Here is a 12433-nt window from a genome sequence, read left to right on the forward strand (position 1 = left end):
ATTTTAAAAGGAGATTAGTCAAATTTATGAAAGAAGATAGGATGAAGTAAACGTTTAGAGACTGCCACGTGTAGGCATGATGGCTTCTTCCAGCTTCCCTTATGTTCTTAAGTTCTTTCAACAAGGAGTTTAAAAAGAGATCAGATAAATTTACAGATGAGGATAGGATGAAAGTAGGCATATATAATTATGGAGCGCCACGTGTAGGCCAGATGGCTTCCTGCACCTTCCCTTGTGTTGGTGTGCCCAGACAGACGAGGTGTACCGCGTGAGGTCCCCCGGGCGCCACATGGACAACCCCTCGGCGTGGACTGTGGAGGAGATGGACAACACTGCCTTCTGGCCCAACAACCCAGACTACTTGCCTAGTGAGGAGTGGTTGCGTGGCTACTTGACTGTTTGTTGGCTTGTCTGGTGGTTTGGTTGGTTAGTTTCTTTCCTGAATAACTGAATGAGTGTTTGAATGACTCACTGAGTGATTGGTTGGTTTGTTGACTGATTGACAGACTGATTGGCTGTTTGTTTGCTTGGTTTATATGGTTTGTTTAGTTTGTTTTCGTGTTTGGTGATTAGTTTCTTAGTTCAATAATTGGTTGTGTGATTGAATACTCGTTGATTGATTGGTTGTGTTATTAACTGAGTGACTGACAGACTGTTTCATCAGCAGATCAAGTAATTGACTGATTGCTTGATTGACTGACTGACCAACTAACTGATTAACTGACTGAAAGAAGGAGTAAAAGAATGCCGAAGGGAAGATAGAAAATTCCAGCCGAAAATTCCAGCCCACACCTCGCTAATTGAATTACTTTACCACACACCATCTCATCGGGACCAGAGAGAGAGAGAGAGAGAGAGAGAGAGAGAGAGAGAGAGAGAGAGAGAGAGAGAGAGAGAGAGAAAAGCTGTTCATTCTTCCTTTGTGTTCATTAGTAAGAGCTGCTTAACTTCATCCCTCCCGCAGGCTCCGTGGCAGGCGCTGAGGGCGTGGTATGGACCTCTGGCTTCCTCGTGCCCGGGAAAGGTGACGGGCAGCTGCAGATGTACCAGACAGGGAGGGACCCGATGCCGCCAGCTGTGGACATCGCCTCCTTATCTACTGTACGTCCTGAGGCTTGTGATGTGTTGTGGTTAGTCTTAGATATTCTGAAACACATCTACGCATACCACATAAAGCGCTACATGAAGTGACACGTGGTTTAAAGGGTGTTTTTACGCTTCTAGTAGCAGATTAACAAGATTTCTACATTACCAATATATGAAGCAGTCTTGAGAGCCACCTCTGCAGCACGATCACTATTTTCCAAAGTTTCTAGTTGCAGTGATACGGGTTTTTAAGCGTGTTTTTACAGTTGTAGTGGCAGACTAACAAGATTTCTACACTAATAATAGGAAAAACACTCTTCTACTTTTAAAAGGCTCTAGATGAAGTGACACGGGTTTTTAATTTTTTTTTTTTTACTGTTTTAGTGATAAGTTGGCAAGATTTCTACATTACTAAGAGGAAAAACACTCTTGAGAATCCGGCTAGTCATCTCTGTGGCCTGATAGTCGTGGTGAGAGAGCAAAGCGCCTTTGAATACTAGCTTATTAGGATTTTCAAGGGTGTTTTATTCTGATGGTTTAACAGGCTACAGTGGATGTTATTAGGGATTTCAAGGGTGTTTTTATTGTTCTGATGGTTCAACAGGCTCTAGTGAAAGTTTTTAAGATTTTCAAGGGTGTTTTATCATTCTAATGTTTGAACAGGTTACAGTGGATGCTATTAGGGTTTTCAAGGGTGTTTTTATGATTCAGTTGGTTTGAAAGGCTACAGTGGATGTTACTAATAAGGATTTCAGAGGAAGTGTCCAAATATTTTTTGAAATAACGTCTCAACAAAGCGTTGGTCAAGGCTGTAACTTTGGCAGTGGATGTTTGAGACCCAGACCTAATTGGCAAAATTATGCTTTGGTGACAAATGTGAATGATTAAGGCATGTGTAGGAGTAAATTTAGGGTAAACTAAGCTAAAATACTGAGGCACATAGCGAAGCTAACTGCTGCCACGATACATGCCCCGCCCACCAGCCAGGTCATGACGCCAATGTGACGTTTAACTATGACGAAGTAAGTAATCACCGACCCAACTGGCAGTTGTGTCTTTATGTGAGCTGCTTCAGATCCACTGCCTCAGAGGTACTCATGTTCCTGAGCTGTGCCTGGTTGTTGAAGTGAGTGATGACAGATGGAAATAGGCAGGCACGTTTTATACAGGGACTGGCACTTGTAGGCCTGATGTCTTCCTGCACCAACCCTAGTGTTCTTGTTCTCGTGTTCGCGGGTGGTTCATGAGGTGGGTCACTGGTTCACGTCCCGCAGAACACGTGGTCGTATCATCGAGTGGTATGGAAGGACATGGATCTGGATGGCGACCTGGATGCGCTCACTGCTCGCTTCCACCAGCCCCTCCTTGGTAGGTCACTCTCTCTCTCTCTCTCTCTGGGTTTCACTTTCCCTTCCCTGATTAAGTTATCCCCTCCCTCTTCCTCCTCCTCCTCCTCCTCCTCCTCCTCCTCCTTCTCTTCCTTCTCCTCCTCTTTCCATATCCTTTCTTCTTGTATTTTATTTTTTCCTCAACGTTTTTTCTCCGCGGACCGACTCTCTCTCTCTCTCTCTCTCTCTCTCTCTCTCTCTCTCTCTTATGCTCAGTCCTCCCATATGTCACTCTCTCTCTTCCTCCTGTCTCATTCTTTCTCTCCCCTGTCACTCCGTCATTGCCTCTTTCTCCATCCCTCCTTCCTCCCTCCTTCCTTCCTTCCTTCCTTCCTTCCCACACCTTAACTCACTTTCCACTTTTTCTCCTCGTTTATCTTTCTTTTCTCTTGGTTTCCTCCATTGACTTCACTTCCTTTCTCTTCATCATTCTATCATCTCTCCTCTTCTCTCGTTTCTTCTCATCGTCCATTTTTTCTCATTTTCTCGTTATCTTTTTGTTCTCTCTCTCTCTCTCTCTCTCTCTCTCTCTCTCTCTCTCTCTCTCTCTCTCTCTCTCTCTCTCTCTCTCTCTCGTTCCTCTTTCTTTTTCGTCTTTGTCTCTTTTGTTGTGTTGTATGTCGTTTCTTTCCGTTTTTATCATCAAGTCATCTTTCCTGTTTGCTTTTTCTTCTCTCTCCTCTTTCTTTATCTTTTTTCATTGTCACATATCGATCTAACCTAACCTTACCTTACCTCCCTTATCTAATCATTCTTCACCTTACCTTCTCGGCTTACCTTACCCAGCCACCTTACCTCACCTCACCCAACCCAACCCAACCCAACCTGACCCAACACAACCTCACGCTACCCAACACAACCTAACCCAACACTCATTTCTCCTCACCCAGCCCAACCAAACCCAACTCAACCTAGTCTGACCAAACCCAACCTAACCTAATCTAACCTAACCCAATCTAACGTAACCAAACCTAATCTAATTTTACCTTATCTCACCTTAGCTTATCTTACCTAACCCATCCAAACCCAGCCTCACCAAATCCAACCCAACCCAACCCAGCACAACACAAACTCACCTAACCAACTCAATCCAACCTAACCAAACATCACCTCTCCTTCACCCTCTCCGTCAGGCTCGACCAAGAAAGAGTTAGTGTGGCTTGAGAACGAGGGGCAGGGCTTCGTGGAGGGGTGGCTGCAGCACGTGGTGGCGGCTGACGGGCCTGACGTGTCCTTCGCGCCAGTCAAGCTGTCAGCCGGAGGAAGGGACTTTGACTGCCTCGTGATTGCTGAGTTCTTCAATGAGCGCACCTCCATCTACTGGACAGAGAGTGAAGAGGGAAGCTGGGCGGATCCCAACCTGGTGAGTGGAAGAGGAAGGGTGGGAATGAGTGAGGGAGGGAGAGAGAGATTGATTGCTTGGTTGGTTTTGTTTTGTTTGAGCTTTTAGCGTTGTACAGAGTGAGACTGGGAGAGAGAGAGAGAGAGAGAGAGAGAGAGAGAGAGAGAGAGAGAGAGAGAGAGAGAGAGAGAGAGAGAGAGAGAGGTTGATGGATAGATAGGTTGATAGATTAATTGATAGTGGATGGATAAATAGATAAGTTGATTGATTGACTGATAGATAAATAGATAAATTGACAAATAAACACATGTATGAATAGTAAAATAGACAAAACAGAGAAATATCCTTCTTTCTTTTTTTCCTTTCGTTCTTTTCTTTATTCACTTGTTCCTATTTCTCTAATCCCCTCCTTCCTTCCCCCTCCTTTCTTCATTGCCTCCTCTCTCTCCCTGCCTTCCCCACTCTTTTCTTTTCTTCCCTTCTTCGTTACTTCACCCTTTTCCATCCTCCCCTCTCTCCTTTCATCCCCTCTTCCATCCTTCCTTCCCTCCTCTCGTTTATTCATCCATCTCTTTATCTCTCCCTTCTTCTTTCACCCTCGTTTCTCTTTCTTACCTCCTATCCTTTTCTTACCTTCCATCCTTCCCTCCCTTCCTCGTTTATTCATCCATCTCTATCTCTCCTTACCTCATCCCTCTATCCCACTCTGCTCTTCCTCACCTCTCTGTCTCTTCGCCCGCCAGGTAAGGTCACGTGTCATCAATGAACACGCAGGCCAGGTGTTTGATGTTCTAGTGGATGACTTCAATAGGGACGGGACGCTGGAGTTTCTCGCCACGGAATACAGGAAGGATCTGGGAGTGGGCCAAGCTACCATATACCTGTTCCCAGAGGATTTCAGGTGAGATGGCAGTGGGAACAGGCGTGTGTGTGTGTGTGTGTGTGTGTGTGGGATAGGGGAGGATGAGGAGGTGTGCGTGTGTGTGTGTGGATAGGGGGAGGGTGAGGAGGTGTGTGTGTGTGTGTGTGTGTGTGTGTGTGTGTGTGTGTGTGTGTGGGGGGGGGGGGATAGGGAGGGTGAGGAGGTATGTGCGTGTGTGTGTGTGTGTGTGTGTGTGTGTGTGAGTGTGTGGGGGGGGATAGGGGAGGGTGAGGAGGTGTGTGTGTGTGTGTGTGTGTGTGTGTGTGTGTGGGAGAGGGGAGGGTGAGGTGTGAGGTGTTCAGGTTTTGGCCGGAGCACTCGAACGGGAGGTAATTGCACTCCAGCGCTTTTTTCGTTAGTCAGGAGGGAGGAAGTGGTTGCGAGGACGAAATGAAGGGCAAATTCGTTAAATCTAGAAAGGTAACTAGCTCAGAGAAGACGAGGAATAGCTTAAGTGTTTACTACACAAATTGTAGAAGTATTTTGAATAAAATAGACTTGCTTAGAGGAATGGCGTGTGTAGAGAACCTTGATATTGTTTTAACAGAAACTTGGTTAGATATGTCAGGAAAAGTATTTAATCCACAGGTTAAGATAGATGGTTATACACTATTCTATAAAGACAAGGAAAACAGGAGAGGAGGAGGCGTCGCGCTGTGCGTTAGGGACACCTTACAGTGTTGTATTAACAGTAGAATTAAAACATGGCAAAACAGATTCGGTATGGGTAGATATTAAGAATGGATCACAGTCAGTAGTATTAGGATTAATGTACAGGCCACCGAACAGTACAAAGGAAATTGACAACTCACTGTGGCAGGAAATAAATAGTGCAGGCAGGTACAATCAAGTAAGTGGGGAAAGAGATTGTAATTTAAGGAATATTGACTGGAGCCTGAGGATGGGTAACAGTGAAGCAGAGGAATTTCTTAAGGTAAATTTAGGGTAATTTTTTAAAACAGTAATCTTAGAACCCACAAGGGGGAATAATATTCTAGATTTAATTCTAATTAACAGGGAGGAAGCAGTCACGCAGGTATAGATTGGAGGACAGCTAGGTAACAGTGACCATTGGGAAATGAGGTACAAATTAAAATGGGAGGAAACTTTTAGAAGCAAAAACCCTTGTAAAATACCTGACTCTAGGAGAGCAGATTTTGAGGGATTAAAAAGGTACCTCCAAGGAGTTGATTGGCAACCGACGCAGGAGGTAAGGTCCAGGACGGAATTGAGAGAGATAACGGGTTTAAGCTTGAAAAATTTAGGTTTACTTAAGAGATAAGAAGGAACTGGCTCTCAAATAGAGTGATAGATGAATGAAACGGACTCAGTAATCAAATTGTTAGTGTTGAGTCATTAGGGAGCTTTAAGAGAAGATTAGACAGATTTATGGATAGGATATGATAGGTGGAAATAAGTAGGTATATTTCATACGGGGACTGCCACGTGTAAGCCTGGTGGCTATTTGCAGCTTCCCTTATTTCCTATGTTCTTATGTTCTTATGTTCTTATGTGTGTGTGTGTGTGTGTGTGTGTGTGTGTGTGTGTGTGTGTGTGTGTGTGTGTGTGTGTTTGTGTGTGTGTGTGTGTGTGTGTAACGTTTGTTGTTGTTGCTGTTGTTGTTTCCTTTTTACTACCCCTTCTACTCTCCTTTCTCCTGCACCACCACCACCACACTCACTCTTCTTCCTTTCCTTATTAACCTCCTCCTCCTCCTCCTCCTCTCCAGCACTACCAAACACACACACACACACACACACACACACACACACACACACACACACACACACACACACACACACACACACACACACACACACACACACACACACACGTTCACTCACTCACTCACTCACTCACTCCTCCTGGACAGAACCGATGACTTCACGCACTTCAAGATCGCAGACAGCTTTCGGCCCAACCAGATCATAGGCGCTCAGACCATGTCCCCCGGCTCACCCAAGACCTTCTACCCTACGGCGGAGTTTGCGGCGGGCCTAGCAGAGGACGGACTGTGAGTAGACACGTGCACAGACACCCATACGTAAATACATGTGCTCAAATACACGTGGGATTAACGGGGTTTTCAGTGATAGAGAATTATGTTAGTTGGAAAATTGATGGCACACACACACACACACACACACACACACACACACACACACACACACACACACACACACACACACACACACACACTCGTGCATGAACCTGTCGTTTTTTTTTTACATGTATATGTTTGCTTTTGTTTATTTATTCCTTTTTATGTGTATTTATTTATTCGTTTATTTATTTATTTATTTACTTTTCTTAGGTATTAAGGAAGGTAGCCAAGAGAGAGAGAGAGAGAGAGAGAGAGAGAGAGAGAGAGAGAGAAGAAAAGTTGATTAATTCACGTAATATTGGATATGTCTTAATGATCCTCTTTTCATTGTGTGTGTGTGTGTGTGTGTGTGTGTGTGTGTGTGTGAAATGAGAAAAAAGAAAAAGGAAAGAAGATATCAATGAAAAAAAAACAAGAAAAATTATTATGCATTCTTATTAGAATTCGACAGTTGAATTTGTCCTTAAAATAAGAAGAAAAAATAATGAGTTAAGCTAGTGATAATTATTCGTAGTGTGTGTGTCTGTATGTGTGTGTATCTATCTATCTATCTACCACCAATCTACCTACCTATCTATCTATCTATATGTCTATCTATCTACGTATCTATCTATCTACCTATCTACCTATCTATCTGTCTATCTATCTATCCCTTTATGTGTATATCTACCCATCCATCTATCTATCTATCTACTCATCTATGTATCCATCTATCTATCTATGTATCTATCTATCTATTTATATATCTATCTACCTATCTTTTTTATCTGTCTATCTATCCATCCATCTATCTATCTACATATCCATCTATCTACCTATCTACCTACCCATCTATCTACCTATCTATACTTGCATTTAACCCTCCCCCTCTCACCCTCATCACCACCCACAGGCCCCACAAACCGTACATCCTCCTCTCTGGCGATGATGACGGGAGAATGTACGTTTTGTTCCCCAATTCTGACGCTCGAGATGACTGGGTGTATCAGAAGCACATCCTTATAGACACGGAGGAGACCACAATCGGTGAGTGTGTGTGTGTGTGTGTGTGTGTGTGTGTGTGTGTGTGTGTGTGTGTTCCTTATTTTTGCTAGTTTCTTTTATTTCTTCTTTTTTGTTATTTTTGCTAGTGTTTTCTTATTTTTACTAGTGTTTTCTTATTTTTGCTAGTGTTTTCTTATTTTTGCTAGTGTTTTCATATTTTCTTTTGTTGTCTCCGTTTTTCATAAGTTTTATGTGTTATTTTTTCTTTTCTTTTTGTGTTTGTGTTTTCTTTTTTTCGTTATTTTTTGCTTTCTTCTCTTTTTTTGTATGTTCACGTTTCTTCTTTTCTTCGTTATTTTTGCAAGTTTTCTTTTCTTCTCTTTTTTTATGTGATTTTCCTTTTCTTCGTTATTTTTTATAGTTTCTTCTTCTCTTCTCTTTTTTGTGTGCTTATGTGTTTTCTTCTTTTCTTCGCTATTTTTGGTAATTCCTTCTTTATTTTCTTTTTTTTTTGTGTGTGCATATTTATTTTGTTTATCAGTTTGCTATTCTCCTCTATTTTTTTTTCTGTATTTCTTTATCAAACTGGTAATGCCCTCGTCTCTTTCTTTCTTTCTTTCTTTTCTTTTCTTTTCTTTCCTTTCACTATATTAGTTATGTTTACTTTATTTGTTTTCTTTCTTTATCCGCTGATTTTTACGTTATTTCATATATTTCTTTCATTTATTTTCTTATATATTTATCTATTGATCTACGAGTCAGTCTATGTGTTAGCTATTTAATTTGTATGGTGTACCTTTATTTATTTTTTCTTATTCATTTACTTATCCATTAATTTATGCATTATTTTGTTTTGATTTGATTTACATATCTTATTTACTAATCTATTTATTTATTCACTAACGTATCAGTAATTTTATTTACGTCATTTTTATTTATTTTCCTTATTCATTTACCTATATCCTAATTTATGCGTTATCTTACTTATTTATCATATTTTTATTGATCTTATTTATTTACAACACTAATGTATGTGTGATTTTTATCTGTATTTATTTCATTTTTATTATTCATTTATCTATTTTATATTCTTCACTGTCACCACCACCACCACAACCAGGCAAGATGGCGCATGGTGACTTTGATGGTGACGGCTTTGAGGACGTGGTGGTGGCAGGGTACTCCATAGGTCAGCTCTACCTCTTCACCTACAACCCATAGCACCCACAAAGCCCCTAACCTAACCTAACGCCTAACCTGACCCAACCAAGGCTAACTAACCTAGTCTAGCTTACTCCCCTTACTGTCCCTAGAACCATACCCGTTGCATCTTTGCATGCTCAAGAACCTCTAATTTAGCTCTTGTATTCCTGAGAACCGGTACGACCTCTAGAACTTGAGAAACGAATAAATAAATGCATGTTTTTTTTTTCTATTCTTTTCAATCGTAAACAAAAACCTACTACTACTACCACTACTACTACTACTAGTACTACTACTACTACTACTACTACTACTACTACTACTACTACTACTACTACTACTACTACTACTACTACTACTACTAACTCCCTAACTAATAACTACATAATAAGCGCTAAGTGTAATTATTATGAACACACACACACACACACACACACACACACACACACACACACACACACACACACACACACACACACACACACACAAACACACACAGACACACACGAAAATGTTTATCTGTGTAATGCAAGCACTGATTCTAATGATATAGCTTTATGATTATACCAATCGAGAGAGAGTCTCGAAGAGAAAAGAAAAAGAGAGAGAGAGAGAGAGAGAGAGAGAGAGAGAGAGAGAGAGAGAGAGAGAGAGAGAGAGAGAGAGAGAGAGAGAGAGAGAGAGAGAGAGAGAGGGAGACGAGGCGGCTAAAAAAATATTAATAAGAAAGTCATATTTATGTAAGTTTACTTAATAATCTAAAGAAAATGTATCAGTTGTTTTTAAATTTGCTGCCATTCTCAGCCTCGTTGAATCTTTCACCTTGCATTCTTTGACTTCTCCCACGAAAAGAAGTGAAATAAACTCATACTACACTAAAAAAAAAAAAAAAAAATATTGGGAATCTTTTACCCTATAATGGAGCTTGCATAAAAGTTGTCATTTCGGAACATCAGGTGAGAGGGAAATGAAAAGGAAATAGTAAAGGTGCTTTGGGGAAATGGAAAGTTGGAAAGTTGTTGGAATGGAACACATGTGAACCATGGAGCTATAATAGCTTGGAGGAAGGATACAAGGGGAGAGGCCCTCCCGCATACTGCTTTTCAGTGAAGAGTGAAGCCAGTGGGCGGAGCCTATCTGGTGGATGGAATTATGCATGTTGTTGTGTGCAGCGAAATAATGCAATATAAAATGAAGAAAGTTGTAAGAACAAATGGTAAATAAAATAATGAGAGAGAGAGAGAGAGAGAGAGAGAGAGAGAGAGAGAGAGAGAGAGAGAGAGAGAGAGAGAGAGAGAGAGAGAGAGAGAGAGAGAGAGAGAGAGAGAGATGAGAAAAGAGACAGATTGGGGATGAGACTTAGCGAATCCTGGACGTGTAGCCTGAAGCTCCTAAGATAATATCCGCGCAGTCACTTATATTCCCCAAGCAAATTTCCTTACTTTCCCTTATCCATTCAATCTGAGTCTCACCCAGTATTTACTAGAAGAGTTGCTCTTGACAATAAAATAATAAGTATTCATCTAACCCCCCTAGTTTAATTATTAGAATTTTCAGAAGTCAAGTGTTTTATTTTTATAAAGACAGCGTGAGAAGCAGAGTGTGGGCGGGTGTACGCACGTGTGTGTGTCGTCCCCCCTCTTTTTCTTGTACCTCCCCCTCCCTGTAGCAGAGTGGGGCAGAGCGTAACGCACTTCCCCACAGTCAGTTGCTACCCAGTGCTGAGATGGAGCAGACGTACTAAGACGAGTACTAATATTTGATGGAGACCAGGAGTAAGAATTAGTTGGGTCAATTGCCTTAAGGGGATAAGTGAGTCATTACTGGCTGTACTTATATAGAATAGGAGTCTCCATAGTAGCCTGCCAGAGAGGCTAGTTGCATATAGCACACTCCATACCCAGGAAAGTGACATCCTTGATTGTGTGTGTGTGTGTGTGTGTGTGTGTGTGTGTGTGTGTGTGTGTGTGTGTGTAGGCCGAGGTGGTGCACAGTGAGCGGTGAATGATCCTCCTGTGTGTTTGTGGGCACTGGTTTGTAGTAGTTTCTCGTGTCTCTTGTTAGTGAGTTTGTTTTCTCTCAAATGCTACTGTTGGCAGATACAGTTCACTGCAGAGGACTTAATTAATTAGCTGTGTAGTGAACTTTTCTCCCTCCTCAGGTCCTGACAAGGCCTGCTGTCCAGGAGGTCGTAAACGACACTACTCGGCTTGAGGCTATAACATGCTGTTGGAGAGTGAGTGAATTTGTTACAGAGGGCGAATGTCCAGTGAGGTGTTATACCTTGACCATATACATGTTACTGTATGTTACAACTGTTTTTCCTAGACATGGTTGTCGATCCTTTCACAGCTGTGAGTATTAAGTGTTGTTAGAGCATTTCCCTTGTCTGTAGGTCGGTAAAACAGACTGGAGACCTCAATTAGTGTGACCTGGTGTTATGACCTGTTGTGAAAAGGGTGTAGGAGTCCGGTATTTGAGCCCTGCAGGCCTGCACTGAGTCCACATAGGAGGTGGCTCAAGGAAGCTAGTCCAGGTACGGCAGCTTTGTGAAGGGGCAGGGAACCGTGGTCATAACAGAAATTGGCGACCTAGCCAGAATTGCTTGAAGATTCGTCGCCATGTGGGAGAGACAGTTTGTTGTTCGTTTCGTTTTGTGTGTGCCCACATTCAGTGTAAGCTATGGAGGGCCGGGCTGGTAGCTGGGGTGACTCACGAACTCAGTTTCCTGCCTCTGCTAGAAGCTGCAGCGTAGATTTAGCCCAGTTCAGTGTGAGGACACCTAGTCCCACACATAGCATCCATGGACGTGTTAGCTCTATTTGCAGCATTGGTGGCTTCTTCCAGACTGAAGGCATGTCTGAGGAGATGAGATTTAAATTGGAGATGAGGAGAATGGAATTAGAAGCTGAGGAAAGGAGACTGAAGACTGAAGAGGCTAGAGAGGCCAGGAGGCTTGAAGCCAAGAAGAAGGAAATGAGATTGCTTAAGCAGAGGTGGAGAAGGAAGCGAAGATGTATGAGAGGGAAGAGGCTGAAAAGAATAGGATATTTGAGTTGGAAAAGACTCAAATAGAAGTTAATTCACCTCATGGCTGGAGGGGAGGAGGAGTTAAGGAGGATACAGTAGAAAACCAGATTGTGAGGAGTTTGAAGTTGATTCCTGAGTTCAATGAAAAAATAGTGATGGAATGGTTTAGGAGATTTGAGAATACTTCAGAATTTGATTAGCCACAGTAGAGGTGGATTGGCATGGTGGTTAAATGCTGAAGGGTAAGGCCTTGGAAGTTTATGATAAGATGTCAGTAGAGGATTTGGAGGATTATGAGAAGTTTAAGGCTGACATCCTGAAAGCATATGAGCTATGGCCGGAGGTGTGTAGGCTACAGTTCCACAGGGGGAAGA

At 42.2% G+C, this 12433-nt stretch overlaps 1 protein-coding gene across 2 annotated transcripts in view; it reads left to right on the top strand.

The window, feature by feature from the left end:
- LOC135092758 (uncharacterized) overlaps positions 1–9255 on the top strand; it is a 15374-nt gene extending 6119 nt beyond the window's left edge. Inside the window, exons 4-11 of one of the 2 annotated variants that reach the window (XM_063991444.1) lie at positions 255–368; positions 965–1101; positions 2361–2454; positions 3608–3837; positions 4560–4717; positions 6612–6752; positions 7735–7868; positions 8947–9255. In XM_063991444.1, coding sequence (XP_063847514.1) covers positions 255–368; positions 965–1101; positions 2361–2454; positions 3608–3837; positions 4560–4717; positions 6612–6752; positions 7735–7868; positions 8947–9047 — 1109 coding nt within the window. In that variant the 3' untranslated portion in view covers positions 9048–9255. Of the gene's footprint in view, positions 1–250; positions 369–964; positions 1102–2360; positions 2455–3607; positions 3838–4559; positions 4718–6611; positions 6753–7734; positions 7869–8946 lie in introns of both variants that reach the window. The other variant, XM_063991443.1, reaches the window with a different exon arrangement.
- The last annotated feature ends 3178 nt before the right edge of the window (positions 9256–12433 follow it).

This window comes from Scylla paramamosain, chromosome 40, assembly GCF_035594125.1.
Source record: "Scylla paramamosain isolate STU-SP2022 chromosome 40, ASM3559412v1, whole genome shotgun sequence".
Lineage (NCBI taxonomy): Eukaryota > Metazoa > Arthropoda > Malacostraca > Decapoda > Portunidae > Scylla > Scylla paramamosain.